General features: G+C 40.2%; 1 protein-coding gene across 1 annotated transcript in view; it reads right to left on the reverse strand.

Moving 5' to 3' along the window:
• Window positions 1–842: 842 nt before the first annotated feature.
• Window positions 843–26,279, reverse strand: part of ARIH1 (ariadne RBR E3 ubiquitin protein ligase 1) — an 89,976-nt gene continuing 64,539 nt past the window's right edge. The window contains exons 12-14 of the mRNA XM_056572791.1: window positions 24,118–24,378; window positions 18,028–18,140; window positions 843–2,734 (exon numbers count right to left, since the gene is read on the reverse strand). Of these exons, the coding sequence (XP_056428766.1) occupies window positions 2,650–2,734; window positions 18,028–18,140; window positions 24,118–24,378 (459 nt within the window). The 3' untranslated portion in view covers window positions 843–2,649. The remainder of the gene's footprint in view (window positions 2,735–18,027; window positions 18,141–24,117; window positions 24,379–26,279) is intronic.

A 26,279-nucleotide genomic window follows, 5' to 3' on the forward strand; every position in this document is an offset into this window, starting at 1 on the left:
CTAGACATACTCCAGATTTATCACAGGGGTTCATGTTATCTGAAAAATCTGTTCCCAGACTGTCTAGTCAAGATTAGATGTTCACACTACAAAGAATCCTTGCAGCAGCCTCCCATTGATTCCAATGAGAATTCTGCTGCTCAGTTCACATTTTGGAAGTTTTACTACTAAACTTCCGGCAAGGACTTTGATTCCATGTTCAATCTTCCGGCAGAAGCTGCAAGAGAAGTTCAATGGGAAGAATAGACAACAAGTTGTCAATGGAACAATGGATAATTTGCCGCAGACATAAGCAGCAATTTCAGACCATTTTGAACATCTCAAATCCACTGAGGAAATTCAGCAAAGAAATTTTCTCAGTGTGAAGTACTCTAAGTTGACTTAAACTGCACCAAAATCTTGTGCCAGAATTCTGGGACATTTTTGGTCACAACATAAGCCATACAACCTTTTACCAAGGCCACACCTCTAGACAGACATGGGGCACAAGTGTTTAAAAGTCTTGAAAATCATAATTGTGACACATGTCATGTGAGAGTCTTGTCTTGCAAATTACACAAAAATTCTGGCTCAATAGTTTTACTGTGCACGGTCTTCACAGAATTACCTGCTGTGAGGAATGTGAAACACAATCCCTCCAGATATAGGAAGGGGAGGTGCCACAGAGTAGTGGGGATTAAGGCATGTTATCTATTATGTCTAGTACTACTGAGCGGGGAGATAAACACCAGGCGCATGGTCATGTGACTGCATATGAGAATGGCTTACAGAGGCATTGCAGCTACAGAGAGTACGTTATTAAATGATAAATCTTACTTCAGGTAAACCATTTTCACATCATATTTAAAGACTGGAAAAACCTTTATACATTCAATTTAGTCTAATAACAAAAGCAAGAGAAATATAATAATCCCTTAAAATTGGTGCCAATGTCAAAACCACCTATAATTGGTAAAACAAATTTGTCTTTTTTTAAAGCCAAAAATTTTGATATTTCTAATTTTCCCTTTAAGTACACTTCTAATGCACCTAAAATATGAAAAAAAGCAGTTCTACTAATATATTGCTTGCGGATGAGTGTGGTGTGACAGTTGAAGATGGGTTTCTGACAAGATGATATCAAGCAGTAATCCACTGATCTTCTTCATTATGTCATTCAGGTGCCATTATATTGTCTACACAGTTTCTCTGGTCATCCAGAAACACCCAATGCATAATACTGTGGGAAGGGGGAACAAAGTTTTCACTTTCATCATTTGGTCTCACCAAATTTAATAAACATTATGTGAGCAGCTCTTGAAAGAAAACTTTCACCAACAGTTGTATAACACATTTAACAAAATGTATTCTTAGTATAGTTAACCCTTTTGTGTTTGATTCTTCCTGTTCAAATGTATTGTTTGCTGTAATATCAGAGGCAAAAATAATTATGTTCGCCTGCTGTACAATGCTCACTTACGGTCAACTCTCAGAATTCTGCAGGCACTCTGTAGCAACACATTAGCAAAAATACTCAGTACAGAGACAAACTGCCAGAATGTTATGTCCAATTCAAGCACAATGTCCCTCCACTCATTCTCATTTAAATCACTTCAAGTAAAATAGTCAATGGAGTCCTAATATCTAGAGGCATCCAATCTCAATCCCATACAGTGCCTCCCTGGAAATGTTATTTCAGCCAGCACAGCCAGATTTAATGCAGTGTACGCAACAGACATTCTCTATGAAGTGGTAATTGTGGCAACTGGGAAGATCTTTTTGGACTGTGTAGACACATTGCCCAGTCAAAAAGATCCCAAGAATAAACAGCACAGCCAGGACTTATGATCTTCAAGAAAGAATAAATATTTTTTTCCTGTTTTGTTCTTAAACATGATGCAAACACCATGCGTCCCACCTCAACCCTTCTCATGCAGATGCACTATTTACAAGGTTGAAAAATACTGCTGTCTTCTGTTCAGTTTAATCTTGTTTTGTTTTTAAAAGTCATGTACAAAGCTATTTTTTTTATTTTTTCTTCTATTTTTTCAACTTTTCAAAGCAGTTCAGCTCCAACCCAGGAATAGAAAAGGTGCTGAGGGGCAGTCTGAAGATAAAAAGGAAACAGAGAAAAGGGGGAGAACTGGCAGAGAAGCAGACTGATTTAACAGGGGAGACATAAGAAACGAGGCTCGCAAGATGGTATAAAGAATGAAGGGAAACTCTCTTGAGGGGGTAGTAGAAGGGAAATCAGCCTGATCATGGAAAGCCAAAGTTAGGAGAAAGCATTTGCAAATAGCTGAGGTGCTGCACACATTTTAACCCCTTGGTGCTCAAAGTAACTAGCAACGCCTTATCAAACAATTTTACATGCAGATCAGTGCTTTCCCAGTCACTGTTTGCCAAGGGGTTAAATAAGCCTACAATACTGTCAAACCACTGCCTCTGCTAACTGCTTTCTTTTTATTATTACAATATAATTTACTTAAACTTTCTGTTAACAAAAAAAAAGGAGGGGGAAAAATCTGGTAGGAGCGGAAGAGATGAGAGCAAGAAATTGAAAAGGAAACGGCTGAATGTGCGGGGACCAGCCTCTTGGGGCAGAGATGCATTTAATGGGATTTGAAATCTAGTGTCAGGTGGCAACAGAGGTTGGTCTGTGGAGACGGCTCAGTCCTCAATATATTCCCACAAGTCCTTTTCATAACCTTCGTGCACATGAAGAAGCAGAACCCGCCTCCTACTCTCGCAGTATCTAAGGGAAGGAAGAAAAAAAAAACAGGCTAGGTTACAATGAAAAGATCTACTGACACAACTAATAAATCAAACAGCAATAGACAAGATTCCTGTAGTAATATGAAAGCCCTTAAGATTTGCTGATAAAAATGATCTATTAGGGCTTTTTGCTGTGTCTACTGCTATAGATTGAGCTCTTAGCTTCTATCTGAATGTGTATTGTTAGCCATCACTGGATGGAAGAACAGCTTTAACAAAGTTCTTTAAGCAGAAGTATTTGCTCCTCAATATCCACTGATACATCCTAAATTTTGTTCATCTGATTAGAGTCAGATACTAAATATGATCTTATTACTAACCAAATGTTTTTATTGGTGGGGGTCTAATTGCTTGGCTAAATAAACCCCCCCAGTATCTCACATAAGTGAGTACACCCCTCACATTTTTGTACATATTTTATTACACTGAAGAAAGGACACTCTGCTATAATGTAAAGTAGTGCACAGCCTGTATAACAGTGATTAATGTTGTGTCCCCACAAAATAACAACAGCCATAAATGTCTAAGCCTTGGCAACAAAAGTGAGAACATCCCTATGTGGAAATGTCCGAATTGGGCTCTATTAGCCATTTTCCCTCTTCAGTGTCATGTGACTCAGTGTTAAAGGGGTGCTCCGGCCCTGAGACATCTTATACCCTATACAAAGGATAGGGGATAAGAGGTCTCACCGCTGGGGACCCCAGCAATCTTGTATCCGCCACCCACCTGTTTGAGCAGCAAGCCACAGTGCCAGCTCACAAACAGCCAGGTGGAGACAACGGGGGCCGGAGTGTTGTGATGTCACGACTCAGCCGGAGTGTGATGTCACCCCCCACTATGCAAGTCTATGGGAGGGGGCGTGACGCCCCCTCCCATACACTTGCATAGCGGGGGGTGATGGCACATGGGGGCGGAGTCGTGACGTCACGATACTCCGGCCCCGTGGTCGCCACCTGGTCGTCCTTTGGATAGGGGATAAGACAGGGGATAAGATGTCTCAGGGCCAGAGTACCCCTTTAAGTTCTAGGTGTGAATCGGGATCAGGTGTCTTAAATTTGGTTATCACTCTCACACACTCTTACGTTGGTCACTGGAAGTTTAACATGGTACCTCCCAGCAAAGAACTCTCTATAAAACAAACATTAAGATGGCCTAGACAAATGTTTCCCAACCAGGCTGCCTTCAGGTGTTGCAAAACTACAACTCCCAGAATGCCTGGACAGCCAAAGGTTACCAAAGGCTGTCCAGGCATGATGGGAGTTGTAGTTTTGCAACATCTGGAGGCACCCTGTTTGGGAAACACTGGCCTAGACTATAAAATTGCCAAGACCCTGAAACTGAGCTGCAGCAGGGTGGGCAAGATTATACAGCGGTTTTACATGACCAATTCCACTCAGTACAAGCAGTTTTCGACCAAAGAAGTTGAGTGCATGTGCTCAGCATAGTTTCCAGAGGTGGTCTTTGGAAAATAGACATATGATTGCTGCAGAGGTTGAAGAGGGCAGCCTTTCAGTTCTCAGACCATATGCTGCACACTGCATCAAAGTGGTCTGCATAGCTGTTGTCCCAGAAGGAAGCCTCTTCTAAAGATGATGCACTAAATAGACCACAAACAGGACATGGATTACTGGCCCTATGTCTTGTGGTTCAAGATAAACTAAGTCAGATGGTGTGGCGGCAACCAGGTAAGGAGTACAAAGACAAGACACTCGTATCTTGCCTATAGTCAATAATGGCAGTGGGCGTTTCATGGTCTGGGACTGCTGGCACTGGGGAGCTACGGTTCATTGAGGGAACCATAAATGCCAACATGTACTGTGACATACCTCACTTCGGAGACTGCGCAGCAAGGAAGTATTCTAACATGATAACAAACCCAACACACACCAGGAAGACCACTGCCATGCTAATGAAGCTGAGGATAAAGGTGATGGACTGGCCAAACATTTCTACAGATCTAAACCCTATTGAGCATCTGTAGGGCATCTTGAAAATGGAAGTTGGAGGGAGCGCAAAGTTTCTAACATCCACCAGCTCCATGTCCATGATGTCATCACAGAGGAGTGGAAGAAGACTTCAGTGGCAACCTGTGAAGCTCTGGTATACGCCATGCCCAACAGGCTTAAGGCAGTGTTTAAAAATAATGGTGGCCACACAAAATATTGACATTTTGGGCTCCATTTGGACAGGGGTGTACTCACTTCTGTTGCCAAGGTTTACACATTAATGGAAGTGTGCAGAGTTATTTTGAGGGTTAATTTTTTATACAGATAAATTATAATAGTGAGTGAATTAAAAACCCAGCATCATCTGCACTAGATCACTGTTATATTCTGTTGTCCAGCAGGACGAATACGCTGAAAATTACACGGCACACCTGCAGTGTGTGCCGATAAACAGTGCTGTTGCTGTAATTAAAATTCCTCACAAAGCCCCCCCTAACATGTTTCTTCACAGGTGTGACGTCCTCAGAGGTTAATGAGGCAATGACAGTGAGACACACCACATAGGAGGTTTATATAACCTCCCCTCATTAACATCATGGCCACTCCTTCAGATTCCAACCACTCACCACTTGCTTTGTTTATAGACAGGCTTTTAAACCTATGCTAAGATCCGTTGGGTTAACCAATCAAGGAACTGTCTCCCATTTGAGTTAAAACCCATTCCCTAATTCCTCCTCACACCTGTCAATCACCATTTCTAAATGAGGATTCCTCCACCTTTTCACCACTCACCGGAACTCAGTCATTCACACAGGTCCCGATGTACGCGGTCGATCCTCCTAGTTTCTCATTCTGCGCCTGCTTTTTTGTGTGCATGTTCCCGCCTTTGTAAACAAAGTGCTATCGCAATGTTCTATTGCACCTGCGTGTTTTTCACGCATGCGCGATCCACTTTCCTCGTTTGTATATACAGAGAGGCTCCGCGCATGCCCGACTTGCCACACATGCGGGAAAACTTTGAGCTCAATCATAGTGCAACAACGAACTTGTAATTTAAGGATGATTGAGAGGTATTCTGTGTCAATATTCACTGTACTTTAATATTATAATTTATCTCCATAGGTAGGTATAAAGACGGAGACAAATTATGAATGTTTAATTACAAAAGGGGAAGTAAGGTTTTTAATATCCACTAGTCTTTATGGGTAAGTATTTATTGTATTTTATATGACCATGTGGTAAAAAGTGGAATTCATACAAGACCAGAATAAACAAATAAAATCAACATAAATGTTATCTTCACCCTATTGTTACTTTGAGTCTCATTGTTGTATATTCCTAATCCATAAAAAGGAAGGAGTAGTTTTGACCTCCTCATCCTTACAGAGTGGCCTTTTTTAGATGTCAATGGCAGGGCTCAGCTCATTAAAAAAATCTAAATTATATTAATTTGTGTCATACACTGGTAGTTCATAATACAACACATTCTATAAGAAAGCTGAGAAGGTGAAACCCTCGTTCAAACCAACCAAACTTCTAGACTTCAATTTATAAATCCAAAAGGCTTCTTCCTCTAATAATTTCCGATTCAGGTTTCCACGTCTTGGACCTAAATTGCATTTTTGGATGCCCCAAAATTTGAGCAATACAGCATTGCCCCCATGGAAATCTCTAACATGTCTCAACAAGGTAGTGTCCATGTGGGTATTGATGGTACTAACGTGTTTAGATATCCTTCACAACTGCTGGATCGTTTTTCCCATGTAAAGTTTTGGACATGGGCATTGGGCCACATAGACTACCTCAGTTGTCTGACAGTTTATAAATGTTTTAATGCTATACTTCTTTTTATCCACGGGGTTGACAAATTCCTTCATTCTTGGCATGAACTTGCAAAAAGTACATCCACCATAGGGATATGACCCCGTGGTGGGTGATCTCAACCAGGTTTGTGCATATGTTTCTGAAAAGAAACTATGTACCAGAAATTCCTTAGGTACTCGATGGAATGTAATGGCTGGTCTATTCGGTAACACTTCTTTGAGGTCCGCATCACTGGTAAGGAGTGGCCAATCTTTAAGACTTGTTTGTTATTGGAATCATAAGTTCCAATACACCGGATGACTTTTTGAGTCCCACTTCCCGACCTTGTTTGACTTCTTAATAATTGGCTACGTGGCGTAGCTCTAGCTCTCGCATAAGCTTTATGAAGCCATTTTTTAGGGTATCCACAATTCAAGAGTCTTGTATATAATTCTTCACATTCTTTCTGAAAGGTTTCTTCATTTGAACAGTTTCTTTTAGCCTGCAGGTTTTATCCTATTGGTATCCCTCTTTTAACCCATTAAGAACTCAGGGTTTTTCCATTTTTGCATTTTTCACTTTTTCCTCATCACCTTCTAAAAATCATGACGCTTTCAATTTTGCACCTAAAATTCCATATTATGGCTTATATTTTGCGCCACCAAGTCTACTTTGCAGTGACATTAGTCATTTTACCAAAATATCCACATCGAAGCGGAAAAAAAATTCATTGTGTGACAAAATCGAAGAAAAAAAATGCAATTTTGTAAATTTTGGGGGCTTTCATTTCTACGCATTGCATTTTCCGGTAAAAATTACATCCTATCTTTATTCTGAAGGTCCATACGGTTAAAATGATACCCTACTTATATATGTTTGATTTTGTATTACTTCCCAAAAAAAAAAAATCATAACCACATGCAGGAAAATGTATATGTTTAAAATTGTTATCTTCTGACCCCTATAACTTATTTTTCCCGAGTACGGGCCGGTATGAGGGCAAATTTTGTGCGCCATGATCTGAAGTTTTTATCGGTACCATTTTTAAATTGCTTAGACTTTTTGATCGCTAGCATGCATCAAAGAGAAAGGAATGCCATTCAGATTTTAGAGAATCTAGAAAGGGAGAATGAAGAGGGGGTTGTAATGAGTCCACCCTTTTCCAACTTATGTCCCAGATCCACCACGACACCAAGTCTGTCTCAATTTCCAAATATTGACACATTTGCCAATATGGCGTGCCAAGAAGTCTCCAAAATACAGCCTGACATGAGACACTAACATCTCAGTAGAAGAAAAGAAAGCCTTAGAAGAACTGGTGAACAATGACTCCCTTGTCTGCAAACCAGCAGACAAGGGAGGAAATATCATCCTTATGGGCAAAGGAGATTATAAGACGACGGTAATGACACTACTAGAGGATAGATGCACTTATACAATTCTTCCTAAGAATCCAGTGGAGGAATTCAATAAGGAATTGAGAATAATACTCACAACAGCGAAGGATGAAGAATTAATTTTATAACAAGACAAAACGCTCATATTATGCTTTAAAACTTCATTTTACTGATCAGCAGCAAAAGCAAAAAATACGTATATTAGATATTACAGAAAGAAAAAACGTTGAGTACACAAGAATAGCTCAACCTAACATGTTGTTATGGTATTAACCAATCATAGAACAGTCTATAATATATAATTGACAGTTGCTATCAAATCCTCCTTTTGCTGCTCAGCAGAAAAGTATTGTGTTATTTAATTGCTGTATCAAAAGATTTTTTCATTATTTTCACATATAGTATTTCTTTATAATTTTATTTAAATTTATTTACATTATATTTTGATATTTATTAATTCTTATTAAAATAATAACTTTATTTTCATTTTCCGATTATTTTATCTATATATACACACACATATATATATACACATACATACACACCTTTGTTTCTCTATACACGTTTTTCCCTATTCCTATATACCCATATTGTTTTTTCATTATAACCCCCTTTTTCTTATTACAATTTCCCATTTTTCCCCTCTATTTCAGCCTATTATTTAATCCTTCTTATATCCTCCTTAATTGTTCAACTCCATTTCATGTGTTATATGGTCTCCGATACTGTATTTTACTTACCTACGTTCATTCTTTGTATTCCGACCCTCCGTTCAGGCTCCGGAATCTTCTTTCTTCTCCCTCCGGTTTCTCAGTCTTTTCTTTACTGCGTCATCGCCGCCATCTTCTTTTTCTTCTCCGAGCGCTGACAGTTGGCATCTCGCGAGATCCTCACGTTACAGAGTGGTGATCACCTGTCTTGTGACGCAGTATATTCCTCTCACTCTCTCCGAAGCGTCTGTGAGGAAAGATCTAATATACACTACTCCCTACCGCCCCTTAACATCTTGTGGTGAAATTTTACTAAATTATAATCTTTTCAGCTAATTTCCTATTTCTAGCATTAGTTGCTCGATTTATTAACCTGTACTGCCACCTTGTGGCGATTTTTATTCATTATAACAGTTGTCATTTATTTTACCTCAGATCCATTGTGCTCCCACTGTTTTAATAACCTATTAATTTTAATAGATCTGTATTTAAAATTATTTCAGATCTATTATTACCTCTTCAATTGTTTCTTAAATTATATATAGATATTCATTGTATTGCACCTCATCAAATATGTCTGAATACAATAGAGCTCCTAATAGAGATGCTCATACCTCATCTCTGACTTCTGACACCGCCAACCAGGATCACATACAAAATCTGGTTGATCAATCGGTTGCAAAATCATTCCAATCTGCGGTTCAATCCGCTGTATCTATGCTACAAGATAGCTTTAATAAATCAATTTCTATGGCACTCTCTCACCATGTTCCAATTAACCCTAATTAGGCAGGACCATCCACTCCCACAGAACAATATTGGTCTCCTGTCAATTCTGTATCCCAACTAGCCAAAGGCCATCAAATGCCTAAAAAAGCTGTCTGTAAAAGACACCATACTTCAGATCTCATCACATTAAAAAGGTTCGCCAGGATACTTCTCATAAGAAATGATCGGACACCGATCATACTGATTGTGTTATACCTAAAACACACCCTACCCTCTGCCCAAGAGGAGATCCATACAAAAAGGGCTAAGATATCCGTACACCGGGCAAAACCTGATTATTTTAGAGAACCATCTTCTGATGATGAGGAACGCAAGTTCATCCAATGAAAGTGGAGAAGTGCACAATGACCCTGAAGTTCAGGAAGTATATTCAGAAAATTCAGATTCTGAAATTTTTGATCCTGTTTTAATCCGCCACCCTCGATCAGGTGAATGGATTCCTGATTCTAAGGTGGAAAAATTCATGTATGCTAGGGTTCAAAAGAGCCTAGATAAATCCACCCGAAACAAACTAAAAGCCGAGTGCCCTCGGCCTACCCTTCCCCATAATTCTTCTCTCACACCCGAACTGGATCCTATTCTCATAAAATTCCTTATGAAATCAGGCAAAAAAAAACAAAAAAAGGGGTTGACCGTGCCTTTCGGAATTGTCAGGACAAACTTATGGACCTTTTATGTCATCTGACAAAAATTCTAAATTTAACCTCTTAAGTACTCAGGGCGCCCTTAAGCCCGGTCCCGGTGTGAAAAACGGGGTCACACCCTGGGCTATTATTAATGGCTGCTTTTACAATAATGGGTCCAGCAGTAAGGACCAAAATAATAATGTGAACAAAACTCCCAAAGAAATTAGTGAAAAGACAGATCTTGCACTAGTAATGAGGCAAGAAAGGGGAGAAACTAAAACTTAGCTTTTACTGATTATAGATAAAAAATCAAATAACAAAACCAAGTGTAACCAAGTGTGTAGACCAAAGTCTAAAAAATGGCCGAATATATTCAAAAGAAGGCTATAGCAGTCCTTCCATGGATATCAATAGTGAACAATAGTTATCCGGGAGCTAAAAATCCAGCCTCATCATGGACAACTCAACAGAATAGTATCAAGAATTATACACCTCAACATAAGGATGCCCAACGCGTTTCTGTCACATTATAGTGACGTCATCAGGGGTAAAGCTTATGTAGTGGCCGAACTAGTGTGGTGCTATAGTGCAGAAAAGCCACACACTTATGTTCAGTCCAAGAATTTGGTGTTACATGTGAAAATTACTACTCAATCATAATATATCCAGGGGGGATGGCAGCCCATGGTATCAGGCATGCCTTTTTAAATCTTAATGAAAAACCCAGCCAGATGGATATATGATTCAGCCGCGAGACCACAGGAACCTATAGAGGAGAAGAAGAAAGATACACATATTGTATATACACTTCATAGTACTCGTTCCTGCAAACGAAAATCCTCCCCATATTTTATGCATTTACTCACAGCCTTCCATGGGCATGTCAGATTACCTAAAAGGAAAAAATGCAAGAGAAAATCCCATTCAGCCAATTGATCCTACTATAGGGGAGGCAAGGCTAGGGATAGGGGTGAAAACCGCTCAGCGGGGTACTCACGGTCTCTATTTTTCGGCACATATGCGGTGCAGCGCGTAGTCTTCACACCCTGGGCTAATAGCGTACGGCAGCGGTGCAGTCTTCACACCCTGGGCTAATAGCGTACGGCACCGATCGTTGTGCCGCGCGCTGTTAACCCTTCAGACGCGTCGATCAAAGTTGATCGCTGCATCTGAAAACGAAAGTAAATGCTTCCCGGCAGCTCAGTCGGGCTGATCGGGACATCGCGATAAAATCACGATGTTCCGATCAGCTGGGACGCAGGCAGTGGTCTCCTTACTCTCCATACTAGACTCCCTTCTTCCCTTATCGATCCAGACCATGGCACACCAGAGTTCAACGGGGCATGCCACGTTCCAGACCATCATCAGGTTAGTCCCCCTCACTCTTCCCTGAACATTCCATTGGGCGGAAGACTCATTCATTTTTTGAAAAACTGGAGTATGATTACTGCAGACTCATGGATACTAAATGTTGTGTCAGGTTACCAAATAGAAATCACTTCTCCCCCTGTTCAATATTGCCATCCTCATCCCATAAAATTTTCTATGCCAGACCAAACCTTAATAGATTCGGAAATAAAAATTAATTTCAAAACAGGCCATCATTCCAGTTCCGATCAACTCACCAGGTTTCATCAGCAACCTCTTTCTGGTAAAAAAAAGATAGACGGGGGTCACAGACCTGTAATAAATCTGAAAGTCCTAAACAACTTAGTGGTCTACAGAAACTTCAAAATGGAAGGTATTCATCTCTTAAGAGATTTGCTTCTAAAAGACGACTGGTTAGTAAAGATAGATTTGAAGGATGCATATCTGACAATTCCAATTCATCCTTCCTTCCAGATTTTTCTCCAGTGTCTATGGAAAAATCAGAAATGGCAATTCACTTGCCTTCCTTTCGGCCTGTCATCCGCCCCTTATCATATACCTCGACGACATCCTCATCATGGCTCAAACAGAGTCTCTCCTTCATCACATGAACTGGACTTTCTTCTGGAAAGTTTAGGTTTTCTAATCAATCACAAAAAATCTGTTCTACCATCTTAGGAGTTAGAATTTCTAGATTTTTTGATCGATACTCGGTCAACCACTTTGAGTCTACCTCCCAGACGTTTGAAAACCATCCGGAAAGAGATTCGTCAAATTCTTCGCAAGGATCTTATATCTCTCAGATCCATTGCTCGGATTGTGGGCCTTCTTTCAGCATCCATTAAAGCAATTTTTCCAGCCCCTCTTCATTATCGGGCTCTTCAACGCTTAAAAATCTGTCATCTCAGAATAGGCCTAGGTTACTCAGACGAAGTTAGTCTTTCCTCGGATGCAAAAGAGGAACTTCATTGGTGGCTCACACACATTCAATCTTGGAATGGAAAAACAATCTTCCATCCGAATCCGGACATTGTCATAGAATCAGATGCGAATCTATTGGGATGGGGTGCATGTTGCGGCTCTTTCTACTGGAGGGAAATGGTCTCCATCGGAATCTCTCCTCCACATCAATTGCTTGGGGCTTTTGGCCGGCTCCTTTGCACTCAAGAGTTTTGCCAAAGATTCCTCCCATTGCTGTATCCTTTTACGCATGGACAACATTTCGGCTGTCCAATACATAAATCATCTGGGAGGAACGACCTCCAAAACCCTTGCAGAAATTGCCAAAGATTTCTGGCATTTTTGTCTGGAGAGACATATCACACTGAAAGTGGAATACCTTCCGGGAATTTCCAACACAATAGCAGATTGGAACTCCCGTTTTCTAACAGACTTCAGCGACTGGAGACTTCATCCTCATGTATTTCAGCATATCGATCAACTATGGGGTCCACTACATCTAGACATGTTCGCTTCTCGTTTGAACCGCCAAATTTCACAGTTCTTCAGTTGGAGACCAGACCCAGAAGCTCTGGGCGTAGATGCTTTCCTCCAATTTTGGCCTCCGAAAACCCTTTACGCTTTCCCTCCATTCAATCTTATTCCTCGCTTACTTCTTCAAACAACTATTCGGAAATCCACACTAGTTCTCATCACTCCATGGTGGACAACTCAATCGTGGTTTCCTCAAATTCTTCATCAACTCATAGATTTTCCTTGCATACTTCCTACTATTCCGGATCTTCTCCAGGATCCTCTAGGGAACTTTCATCCTTTAATCACAACGAACCAAATGCCTCTAATTGCTTGGTTGATCTCCGGTCTTCCAGACCTATCTCACCATTTTCTATCTCAACTAGAGAACTCTTATCAGACGCTTGGGCTCCAGGTACCAGATCTGCTTACAGATCAGCCTGGAAACTATGGCTTCATTGGTGCTCTCAATGGGATCTGGATCCCTTACAAGCATCTATATCTGACATCTTACATCTTTCGATGCTGGTAAAGCTTATCGAACGATTCATTTATATTGTTCTGCCATTTCTTCCAGACATCCTCCTTTTGATTCCATTCCCGTTAGCAAACATCCCCTAGTTTGCAAACTTCTATGGGGCATTAGATTTCGACGTCCTCCTTTACCCAAATATAATTCCACTTGGGATGTAAATGTTCTTCTAGATCTTTTTACATCCTGGGATGACAATGATTCATTATCTCTCAAATGTCTTACTTTTAAGCTTACGGTTCTCCTTTGTCTTATTTCTGTTAAACGTGTTTAAGATGTTCGAGCTCTTGATATCTCCAGACGACAATACTCCCCTCAAGGCGTCCTTTTTACTGTCTATAGACGTACCAAAACTAATCTACATTCGGTCTTTTATCCAGCCTTTCCTTACCACCCTAAACTTTGTGTTGTACGTTGTTTACGTTCTTATGAATTTAGAACTGAATCTCTGAGACTTCCTTCTTCTCAATTACTCATCTCATTTTGTAAACCTCATAATCCGGTTTCATCTTCCACTTTAGCCTGTTGGGTTAAACAATATATGGAATTGGCTAGCATCGATATTTCCAAATTTACCGCCCGCTCTACCAGAGGAGCTGTCTCGACAAAATTATTCCAATCAGGAGCTTCTCTATCAGACATTATTAAAGCAGCTAATTGGTCCTCTGATTCTGCTTTCAAAACTTTCTATTGTAAACCTGATTCCCATGTTTCTATGGTCTTATTACATTGATTTTATATTTCATTATATTATTGTATTACTTTACTTATTTATGCTCAGCTTTAAAATAGCATAATATGAGCGTTTTGTCTTGTTATAAAATTGGAGATTTTCCTATCCTTGGTGAAGGAAACTATAGATTTTATTAAAGACAAAACATGAGTATTATCCCCCCCCCCTTATTTCCCATCCCTATAATGTGTTTTTTTCTTTATGTCTTTATTTTTACAGCTGTTAGAGACCATTATCTACCAAGATGTCTTCATCTTCTTTCTACATTCTTTCACTGAAGAGTTATGGTTTCTACAATTGATTTTCATCTAGTTCTTCTCCAAGAAATTTGGAACTGTTTCCTGTTATTCCGAAAGGTTATACTTCACAGCAAAGAAGAAGGAGGATTTGATAGCAACTGTCAATTATATATTATAGACTGTTCTATGATTGGTTAATACCATAGAAACATGTTAGGTTGCACTATTCTTATGTACTCAAAGTTTTTTTCTTTCTGTAATCTAAAATATGTATTTTTTGCTTTTGCTGCTGATCAGTAAAATGAAGTTTTAAAGCATAATACTCGGGTTTTGTCTTTAATAAAATCTATATTTTCCTTCACCAAGGATAGGAAAATCTCCAAGGATGAATTTAAGGTTTTATACAATCCCACCCCTACCTAATCGCCCAATTATATTGGGAAATGACAATATCACCCAGGGAGTTAGCTTATATATTGATCACTTTCTTATACAGTTTGTAACAAGTCTGCCATCATACCTGTGCGACACTAAAGATGTCGTAACCAAATTACAAGAGTTGACCTTTCCTGTAACTACGCTTATTGCAAGTCTAGATGTTGATTCTTTATACACGAATATCACTCATGATTTAGGGATACAGGCAACAAGTCACTTTTTGAGCACCAGGGGAACACAATATCATTGGCACAATCATTTTTTTTTATTACAATTATACGTTTTGCTCTCACACACAATTTTTTTCTTTTTGATCGAAAATATTATCAAATTAAAGGCACCAAATAACGCTAATTTATTTCTTGGGTGGTGGGAGAACACTATTGTTTTTTCTGAGTTTTCTGTGTTCAGGGGTCACATTTTGTTTTGGGGTAGATTTACTGATGACATTTTGATTTTTTGGGATGATCCAATCACTAGAGATACCCGGGACTGCCCGGCTCAAGCACTAGTCCTTTAAACATATGTGATTTTTTGGGAATGATCCAATCACTAGAGATACCCGGGACTGCCCGGCTCAAGCACTAGTCCTTTAAACATATGTGACGCTCACCTTCAAGCAGATCCCATAAACTCAGTTTTCGGTTGTGCTCACTGCGGTTATGTGACAAGTAACAAAATGTAGCTTCCTCCAAAAAAAGAAAAGACGCAGGGCACTCAGGCCTGTTGAAGCGCAACTATCGTGAGAAACGGACCGTAGCCCCGGAACACACCCCTGTCGAGCATCTTACTGCACTGATGTTCACGATCCACTGAATAAAGGAGAAATTATCAGCAGAGTGGTGAGTGCCCTTTTTTTTTGTAGGATGATATAGGAATTAAATTCACGTCAGAAATTCAACACTATAAATTTTTGGGACTTGGAAATATCACTAGACTTGGATGGAACTGTGCATATTAACATCCATAGAAAAGAAACATCAACAAAAAGTTTACTACATTGGAAAAACCATCACCAGCTCCCTCTTAAAAGAGGGATACCAATAGGACAATACCTGCAGGATAAAAAACTGTTCAAATGAAGAAGCCTTTCAGAAAGAATGTGAAAAATTATATACAAGATTCTTGAATCGTGGATAACCTAAATATGGTTCCATAAAGCCTATGCGAAAGCTAGAGCTACACCACGTAGCCAATTATTAAGAAGTCAAACCAGATCGTGAAGTGTATCGGCATAGTTTCTTTTCAGAAACAAATACACAAACCTGGTTGAGATCACCCACCACGGGGTCCTATCCCTGTGGTTGATTTACTTTTTGCAAGTTCATGCCAAGAATGAAGGAATTTGTCAACCCTGTGGATAAAAAGAAGTATAGCATTAAAACATTTATAAACCGTCAGACAACTGGGGTAGTCTGTGGCGCCCAATGCCCATGCAATTCCATGTCTAAAACTTTACATGGGAAAAAACGATCCAGCAGTTGCGGAGAAGGGTATCTAAACACGTTAGTACCATCAATACCTCCATGGACACTCCCTTATCGAGACATGTTAGAGATTTCCATGGGGGAAATGCGATGTTGCTCAAATTTTGGGGCATCCAAAAATGCAATTTAGGTCCAAGACGTTGAAACCTGAATCGGAAATTATTAAAGGAAGAAGCCTTTTGGATTTATAAATTGAAGTCTAGAAGTCCGGTTGGTTTGAACGAGTGTTTCACTTTCTCAGCTTTCTTATAGAATATGTTGTATTATGAACTACCAGTGTATGACACAAATTAATATAATTTAGATTTTTTAATGAATGAGCTGAGTCCTACCATTGACATTTACAAAAGGCCACTCTGTAAGGATGAGGAGAGGTCAAAACTACTCCTTCCTTTTTATGGATTAGGAATATACAACAATGAGACTCAAAGTAACAATAGGGTGAAGATAACATTTATGTTGATTTTATTTCAATTTATTCTAGTCCTGTATGAATTCCCCTTTTTAACACATGGTCATCTAAAATACAATAAATACTTACCCATAAAGACTAGTGGATACTGAAAACCTTACTTCCCCTTTTGTAATTAAACATTCATAATTTGTCTCCGTCTATATACCTACCTATGGAGATAAATTATAATATTAAAGTACAGTTGTTAAAGGGGTAGTCCAGTGGTGAAAAACTTGTCCCCTATCCTAAGGATAGGGGATAAGTTTGAGATCGCGGGGGGTCGTACCGCTGGGGCCCCCTGCGATCTCTCTGTACGGGGCCCCGGCTTTCTGCCCAGATAGCGGGTGTCGACCCCCGCACGAGGCGGCAGCCGACACGCCCCCTCAATACATCTCAATGGCATCGCCGGAGAATGCCGAAGGCAGCGCTTCGACTCTGCCATAGAGTTGTATTGAGGGGGCGTGTCGGCCGCCGCCTCGTGCGGCGGTCGACACGCCCCCTTCCCGCGGGCTGTCGAGGCTCCGTACAGGAGATCGCAGGGGGCCCCAGCGGTCGGACCCCCCGCGATCTGCAACTTATCCCCTATCCTTAGGATAGGGGATAAGTTGCTCACCACTGAGTCACCACTGGACTACTCCTTTAATGAGGGAGGTTATATAAACCCCCAATGTGGCGTGTCTCACTGTCATTGCCCCATTAACCTCTGAGGATGTCACAACTGTGACAAAACATGTTAGGGGGGACTTTGTGAGGAATTTTAATTACAGCATCAGCACTGTTTATCGGCACACACTGCAGGTGTGCCATGTAATTTTCAGTGTATTCGTCCTGCTGGACAACAGTAATCCAGCTCACTATTATAATTTATCTAAATAAAAGTTACGTTTTATTAAATTACAGTGAGGGATAACAAGTGGACCTTTTTACTCAGTCCTATTAGGATGAGTTGCAGTATAAATAACGTATGTTAAGTCCACCCCTCACTTGGGTCGTTGATCCTTGGGATCTATTATTTGAGAGTTATTTTGAGGGGACGCAACCACAAACACATACTGGCTGTGCACTCACTACTTTACATTGTAGCAAAGTGTCATTTCTTCAGTGTTGACAAATTAAAATATATTCTTCAGTGTTTTCACATGCACTCATGTAAGATACTGTAAATATGAAATCTCAAATATTTTCTGAAATGAAACTACAATCGTGCTTCACATAAACAAACTATTAAAAGAAAAAAAAACACATGCACTAAAGGTCAAAATTTCAAAAGATTCTCACCTGTACTTATCTTGTACTTTTTGCTTAATGTCTTGAAGGGAATCCTGTGAAATATCCCTTTCCAGATATCCAGACAGAACTTCTGTTGCATTTTCTAAATCTGCCTGATTATTCTACAAAGTTAAAATACTAAATATTAAAACTCAGCTCAAAATGTTTGACAATATATCAAAAAACACTGTGTTAAGCTACAATTGCCTTATTGAATAATAGAGTGCCCCTACAGTCCAGACTAAAGGAGGTACACCTAGTTCTGCAGCGTCTCCTCAGTGTCAGCATTCAGCTCTAACGACTAGTGCAGGATAGCATCGCTACAGAATAAATATTATATGTACCTAAAACTATAACATTTATTACATAGAATATTAGAGTAGATGAGTAAGGTTTATATATAAAAAAGTAAATATTGAACAAATGAGAAAAAGTTCGCTATAACCCCTTCCCGCAAAATCAGGTACATGTACGTAGTGATTAGGGATGATTTCCCGCATCACCATGTACATGTACCTGATGAGAATAAACTGTCACAGCGCCACAGTTTATTGAGCTCCACTGTGCTGAACAGCAGAGCATCCCTGAAGCTGGCCAGGGACCAATCACAGCGGTCCCCGGCCGGTGATCATGTCAGTACAGACAGACCAATAGCACAGATGTGTACTCCATTAAATCATGTGTATAATATAAAAAAATTTAAAAAATTAAAAGTGTGAAAAAAGGAAAAAAAAAGTGGAAAAAAAGTGGAAAAAATTTGAAAAATAAAAAAAGTGAAAAATAAAATAACATTATATATGTGTATAATACACCTGCAAAAATAGCCCCCCCCCCCAAATACATTAAATTGTCATGCAGAAAAAAAAGTGTACACACAATTTCGTCAGTGAAAAAATAAAAGTTACAGCTCACAGAATGCGGCGACTTACAAACATGAGTTATAGTTATGCCATAATAGTTATGGCAGAAAAAAAGTATATAAATTTGGTATCGCCGTAATCGTATCAACCTGCAGTGTAACGTTAACATGCCATTTATACCTCACGATGAACTACCTAAAAAATTAAAATAAAAAACAACCGCAGAATAGTTTTAATATGTATACAACCTCATAAAAAAAAAAAGAAAAACGATCAGTGTCACATGTACCCCAGAATGGTACCAATGAAAGAGTCATCTTGTCTCCCAAAAATATTTTTGCACCCCAAGGCCCCTGTAATTTTATATGATGCCAACAAAATATCCTAAACAAAAAGGATGCCCCAAAATCCACACAGCATGCCTTCATGTCTGAGGCCTGTGTGAGAGACACACAGCGCACAAAGGCCACATATAGGATATTTCTAAGTATGTCAGAATTCGGGGAATATATCTTAAGTTTTATTTCTTTATTTACCTACAAAAAAAAAAAAAAAAAAAAAAAATTTTTTTAATTCTGCTTCCACTTTGCTTTTATTTCTGTGAAATGCATAAAGGGTTAATAAGCTTCTTTAATACTGACTGCTTTAAAGGGTGCACTTTACAAAATGGGGAGATTTATGGGGGTAACATACAAGGCCCCGCAATTCCACTTCAGAACTGAACTGGTCCCTGAAAATTCTAAATATATCAATCAAAATTTACCACTAATGTAAAGTACAATATGTCACAAAAAAATTTGAAAGCGTTCCAAAGTTATTACCAAATAAGTGGACGCATGTCAGATTTTGAAAATTTGCCTTGGTTATTAAGGTCAAAACAGGCTGTTGAGTAAAGGGGTTAACCTTAAGGACGGCGGGCATTCAGTAGGCATCCCGTGCAAATGCCTGGGGGGTCCTGAGATCCAGCATGCTGGGAGTTCTAGTTTTGCAAGATCTGGAAGAGCACAGTTTGGAGACCACTATACAGTGGTCTCTAAGCTATAGACCTCCAGATGTTGCAAAACTACAACTCCCAGCATGCTGAGACTGTCCAGGCATGCTGGGAGGTATAGTACTGCAACATCTGAAGGGACAGATGTTACAGAACTACAACTCCCAGCATGCCTGGGCAGTCTGGGCATGCTTGGACTTGTAGTTTTGCAACATCTGGAGCGCTACCGTTTGGGCACCACTGTATAGTGGTCTCCAAACTGTGCTCTTCCAGATTTTGCAAAACTACAACTCCACGCATGCCCATCGGCAGTCTGGGCATGCTGGGAGCTGTAGTTTTGCAACAAATGGAGGCACACTGAGTTAGGAAACAGACAATGTTTCCCAACCAGTGTGCCTCCAGCTGTTGCAAAACTATAACTCACAGCATGCACTGACAGACCATGCATGCTGGGAGTTGTAGTTTTGCAACAGCTGGAGGAACACTGGTTGGGAAACACTGAGTTAGGAAACAGAATGTTTCCCAACCTAACTCAGTGTTTTGCAACCAGTGTGCCTCCAGATGTTGCATAACCACAACCCTCAGCATGCACAGACAGCCAAAGGGCATGCTGGGAGCTGTAGTTTTTCAACAGCTGGAGCTTTGCCCCCCCCAATGTGAATGTACAGGGTACATTCACACGGGCGGGGGTTTACAGTTAGTCTCTCGCTGCAAGTCAGAGATGCAGGAAATTTTCCGCTGCAGCTCAAACTCCCAGCGGGAAACTCGCTGTAATCCCCCGGCAGTCTGAATGTACCCTTAAAACACTACACTACACAAAATAAAGGGTAAAACTCTACATATACACATACCCTTACACAGTTACACCCCCCTCCCCTCCCCCAATAAAAATGAGAAACCTCTGGTACGGCACGGTTTCTAAAACGGAGCCCCCAGCTGTTGCAAAACAACAACTTCCAGTATTGCCGGACAGCCATTGACTGTCCAGGCATGCTGGGAGTTTTGCAACAGCTGTAGGCGCTCTGTTTGGGAAACACTACCGTAGGGTAATTTTGGTATCCGAGGCAAGTCTAACTCTTGCATCTGGGTCCGTCCCTATGCAGATATCGAATTTAGGCCTCAAATGCACATGGCGCTCTCTCACTTCGGAGCCCTGTCGTATTTCAAGGAAACAGTTTAGGGCCATATATGGGGTATTTTCGTACTCGGGAAAAATTGCCCAACAAACTTTGGGGGGCTTTTTCTCCTTTTTCCCCCTATGAAAAGTTGGGGTCTACACCAGCCTGTTGGTGTAAAGAAAAAAAAAAAAAAAAAAAAAACAAACAATTTACACTTACATGCTGGTGTTGGCCCATAGTTTTCATTTTCACAAGAAGGAAAAAAGATCCCAAAAATAACGCAATTTCTCCTGAGTAAAGAAATACCCAGTATGTGGGCGTAAAATGTTCTGTGGACGCACAACAAGGCTCAGATTGAGAGCGCACTATGTACATTTGAGGCCTAAATTGGTGATTTGCATAGGGGTGGCTGATTTTACAGCGGTTCTGAGTTAAACACAAAAAAATAAATACCCACATGTGACCCCATTTTGGAAACTTCACCCCTCACGGAACGTAACAAGGGGTATAGTGAGCCTGAACACCAACCGGTGTTTCACAAATTTTCGTTAAAAGTTGGATGTGAAAATTTAGAGATGAGCGAACTTACAGTAAATTAGATTCGGCACAAATTTCTCGGCTCGGCAGTTGATGACTTATCCTAAATAAATTAGTTCAGCTTTCAGGTGCTCCGGTGGGCTGGAAAAGGTGGATACAGTCCTAGGAAAGAGTCTCCTAGGACAGTATCCACCTTTTCCAGCCCACGGGAGCACCTGAAAGCTGAACTAATTTATGCAGGATAAGTCATCAACTGCCGAGCTGAGACGTTCGTGACGAATCGAATTTACTGTAAGTTCGCTCATCTCTAGTGAAAATTAAAATTTTTCTTTTCTTCACTAAAATGCTGGTGTTATCCCAAATTTTTCATTTTCACAAGGGGTAATAGGAAAAAAAGCCCCCCAAAATTTGTAACTCAATTTTTCTGAGTTTATAAATACCTCATGTGTGGAAGTAAAGTGCTCTGCGGGGAAACTACAATGCTCAGAAGAGAAGGAGGGCCATTGGGCTTTTGGAGAGAGAATGTGTCTGGAATTGAAGGCCATGTGTGTTTACAAAGCCCCCATAGTGCCAGAACAGTGGACTCCCCCCACATGTGACCCCATTTTGGAAACTACACCCCTCACGGAATGTAATAAGGGGTACAGTGAGCATTTACACCCCACAGGTGTTTGACAGATTTTTTTTTAACAATGGTCCGTGAAAATGAAAAATTTAATTTTTCATTTGCACAGCCCACTGTTCCAAAGATCTGTCAAACGCCAGTGGGGTGTAAATGCACCCTGCACCCCTTATTACATTCTGTTAGGGGTGTAGTTTCCAAAATGGGGTCACATGTGGGGGTTTCTGCTGTTCTGGCATCATGGGAGGTTTGTAAATGTACATGACACCCGACTTCAATTCCAGCAAAATTCTCTCTCCAAAAGTCCAATGGCGCTCCTTCTCTTCTGAGACCTGTACATACATACGGGGCGTTTTCTTAACCTGGAAAAATTGGGCTTCAAATTGTGGGGTTCATTTTCTCCTATTACACCATGTGAAAATGAAAAATTTGGAGTAACACCATCATTTTAGTGTTAAAAATATAATTTTCCATTTTCACGTCCAACTTCAACGCAAAGTCGTCAAACACCTGCGAGGTGTTAAGGTTCACTATACCATTTGTTACGTTCCTTGAGGGGTGTAGTTTCCAAAATAGTATGCCATGTGGGGGGATTTTTGATGTTGTGGCACCCTGGGGACTTTCTAAATGAAACATGCCCCCCTAAGACCATTTCAGCAAAATTCAATTTCAAAAAGCCAATTTATGCTCGTTCTCTTCTGAGCACTGTAGTGCGCCAGCAGAGAACTTAACGTCCACATATGGGGCATTTTCTTAATCAGGATAAATTGGGCTACAAATTTTGGGGTCCATTTTCTGCTATTATCCCTTGTGAAAAAGAAAAAATTGGGGTAACACCATCATTTTAGTGTTAAAAATCGAATTTTCCATTTTCGCGTCCAACTTCAACGCAAAGTCGTCAAACACCTGCGAGGTGTTAAGACTCACTATACCCCTTGTTACGTTCCTTGAGGGGTGTAGTTTTTTTTTTCTTTTTGCTGTTCTGGCACCATGGGGGCATCCTAAATGCAACTTGACAGCAAAATTCGTTTTCAAAAATCCTACAGTTGCTCTTTCCCTCTTGAGTCATGTTGTGAGCCCACAGAGCACTTTATGTCAACATATGAGGTATTTACATACTCGAGAGAAATTGGGCTACACATTTTGGGGGGCTTTATCTCCTTTTACCACTCTTAAAAATTAAACAATGGGACTACATGTTAGTGTAAAAAACGCAGATTTTTATTTTTCTCCTCCACTTTGCTGCAATTCTTGTGAAACACCTAAAGGGTTAACACACGTTTTGAATGTCATTTTGAAAACTTTGAGGGGTTTAGTTTCTATATTGGGGTCATTTATGGGGTATTTCTCACAGAAAGGCCCCTCAAATCCAGTTCAAACTTAACTGGTCCCTGAAAAATTCAGATTTCGAAATTTTCATGAAAATTATGAAAATTGCTGCTATACTTTGAAGCCCTCTAATGTCTTCAAAAAGTAAAAATAGGTCAAACTAAAATTTACCGCTATGTTAAGTAGAATGTGTCACGGAAAAACAATCTCGGAATCAGAATAATCGGTAAAAGCATCCCAGAGTTATTAATGCATAAAGTGACAGTGGTCAGAATTGCAAAAAAGGGCCCAGTCCTTAAGGTGAAAAAAGGCTCAGTCCTTAGGGGGTTAAAATTAATTCATTTTTTCCCCCCCAAAATCATATCATACAAAAACCAGCTTTATCACTACCGTTTAAAATTGAAAGTGAGAGACTTGTGGAGAAGAAGTAGGGTGTGCTGGCTGCTAAGGCAACAGTTAGATGTGAATCCTTACCTGCAGGTTCTGTGCCAACATCCACTGATTGCCTCGACAAGCACCCCCTTTCTATATCCTCTGAGACACATTTGGATCAGTGTTTTGAATGGGTATTTGTAAGCCAAAACTGAGTATTTGTAGCGTTTACAACAGCAATATGCACAAAACACATGTACTAAAACATACCTCAAAGATAATTGACTGGTTGTTCTTCTTGAGGTAGAACGCGAAGACATAAGTGTACATGAGTGTGGAGCGGCATTGGCAAAGCACGTCCACAGCCTTTTTCAAAAACTGTACTTCAATCCATGACATGTTATGTTGCTGCATCTCCTCCATCTTCTGCTTGACTTGGGCATATAGCTTGTGCTCAAATCGCAAACTCTGCATGTGGTTCATGTATCGGTTGCAGTAGAACAGATATCTTTGTAAGGCTGCTCTGGATCGCTGTGCCAGTGGAATACAGTACAATGATGAGCTCTCTCTTAAATTAAGGCATGCAAAATCATATTGAACACTGCAAATATTCCAGGCCAAATAAGGAAAAAAAAAAAAAGACAACACACTTATGCAGTATCCATAAGACCAACCTAATTGCCCCTCCTTATTGCTGTTAGAGACTTTTCATTTTTCATTAGTAGGTTCATTAGATAAATGTATGTCCATTAGATAAATTCCACAGCTCTTCTCCAGGAACAATTTGTCATACTCCACCCTTGTTTCCCCTATGTACTATGCAATATCCTTTGCTTTACTATACCGGCACAGAGTCCTTCCTACTCCCTTCACATCAACCAATCCTGATACTGCATAATTCGAAGGATGGTACTAGACCTGGTCCAGTATCCTGCCTTTCTCAAGTAGAGCTTTATTCACCCATAAGAAATATTCTTTAGTTTAAAAATAAATGAATATCAACTGGTGCCAGAAAGTTAAACAGATTCATAAATTACTTCTATTTAAAAATCTTAATCCTTCCCGTACTTATGAGCTTATGAGCTGTGTGCTCCACAAGAAGTTGTTTTCTTTTTGTATTTATTTTATGACTGACCACAGTGCTCTCTGCTGACACCTCTGTCCATGTCAGGAACTGTCCAGAGCAGGAGGGGTTTGCTATGGGGATTTGCTCCTACTCTGGACAGTTCCTGACATGAACAGAGGTATCAGCAGAGAGCACTGTTGTCAGACAGAAAAGAAATTCCAAAAGAGAAGAACTTCCTCTGTAGCATACAGCAGCTGATAAGTACTGGGAGGATTAAGATTTTTAAATTGAAGTAATTTACAAATCTGGAATAAATAAGTAAAATAGGTAGTGCTGCAAGGGACTTACTAAATACTCAAATAGTAATAAATACGTGGTTAAAATGAATGAATAAATAACTAGTAAATGGTGTAAGTGCTGGTGTGCGCTGTAAACAATGGTGTATCGTTATTATAGCTGTGCCAGTATATCTATATGGTTGCAGTTCTTTCATAATATCGTTCTTTATTTGAGTAGTACCTGATAAATGTACTTCCTCGGAAATGTTTTTTTTCCCCTGCAAACAATGCAGATCCGTGGAAAGACGCACACCCATTTTTTCGGTAAAAAATGGAAATGTGGAAAATAAAATAATGAGTCACATCAACTGCAGAACAAAATGAATAATATATGGTTTGAAGTGCCAGTGCGGTAAAATGTACATAGGGAGAACAAAAAGGCACCTTTCCACTCATTTGGGAGAACACATATACAATATAAACAGGGGTTTTGAGGGACATCCTCTATCATTACATGTTAAGGACACAACAAATCAGCAGTAGGATCCACTTTTTTGGGGATTGAAAAAATTGTCCCACATTGGACATGGATATTCAATCTGGACACATTGATTCCCCATGGTCTGAATGTGGAACTGGAAGTTTTTTGGATTCTTATAGAGAAAATCAGTCCACAACAGCACAAAAACTTTCATATAGCCAAGCTAATACAGATACTTAAAGGGAACCAATCATCAGATTTTACCCTATATAACGCTTGGCAAAGCGTTATATAGGGTAAAATCTTTATTTTCACCATTCCTGGGGGATGCTCCTGCCCCCAGGGATGGTGAAGATATAAAGTTATAAACTAGTCACCACCGCCGCTGTAAGTAGTCACCTGGGCGGGGAGCTCTTCTTACCTACTCCCGTTCATCGGCCGGGAGCAACGCCCCCTCCGCTTGATTGATGGGCAGCGTCATCACTCTGCTCCGTCTGTTCAGTGAGAGGAACAATGACGCGGCCCATCAATCAAGCGGAGGGGGCGTCGCTCCCGGCCGAAGAACGGGAGTAGGTGAGAAGAGCTCCCCGCCCAGGTGACTACTTAC

The sequence above is a fragment of the Hyla sarda genome, chromosome 4 (genome assembly GCF_029499605.1).
Source record: "Hyla sarda isolate aHylSar1 chromosome 4, aHylSar1.hap1, whole genome shotgun sequence".
Taxonomy (NCBI): domain Eukaryota; kingdom Metazoa; phylum Chordata; class Amphibia; order Anura; family Hylidae; genus Hyla; species Hyla sarda.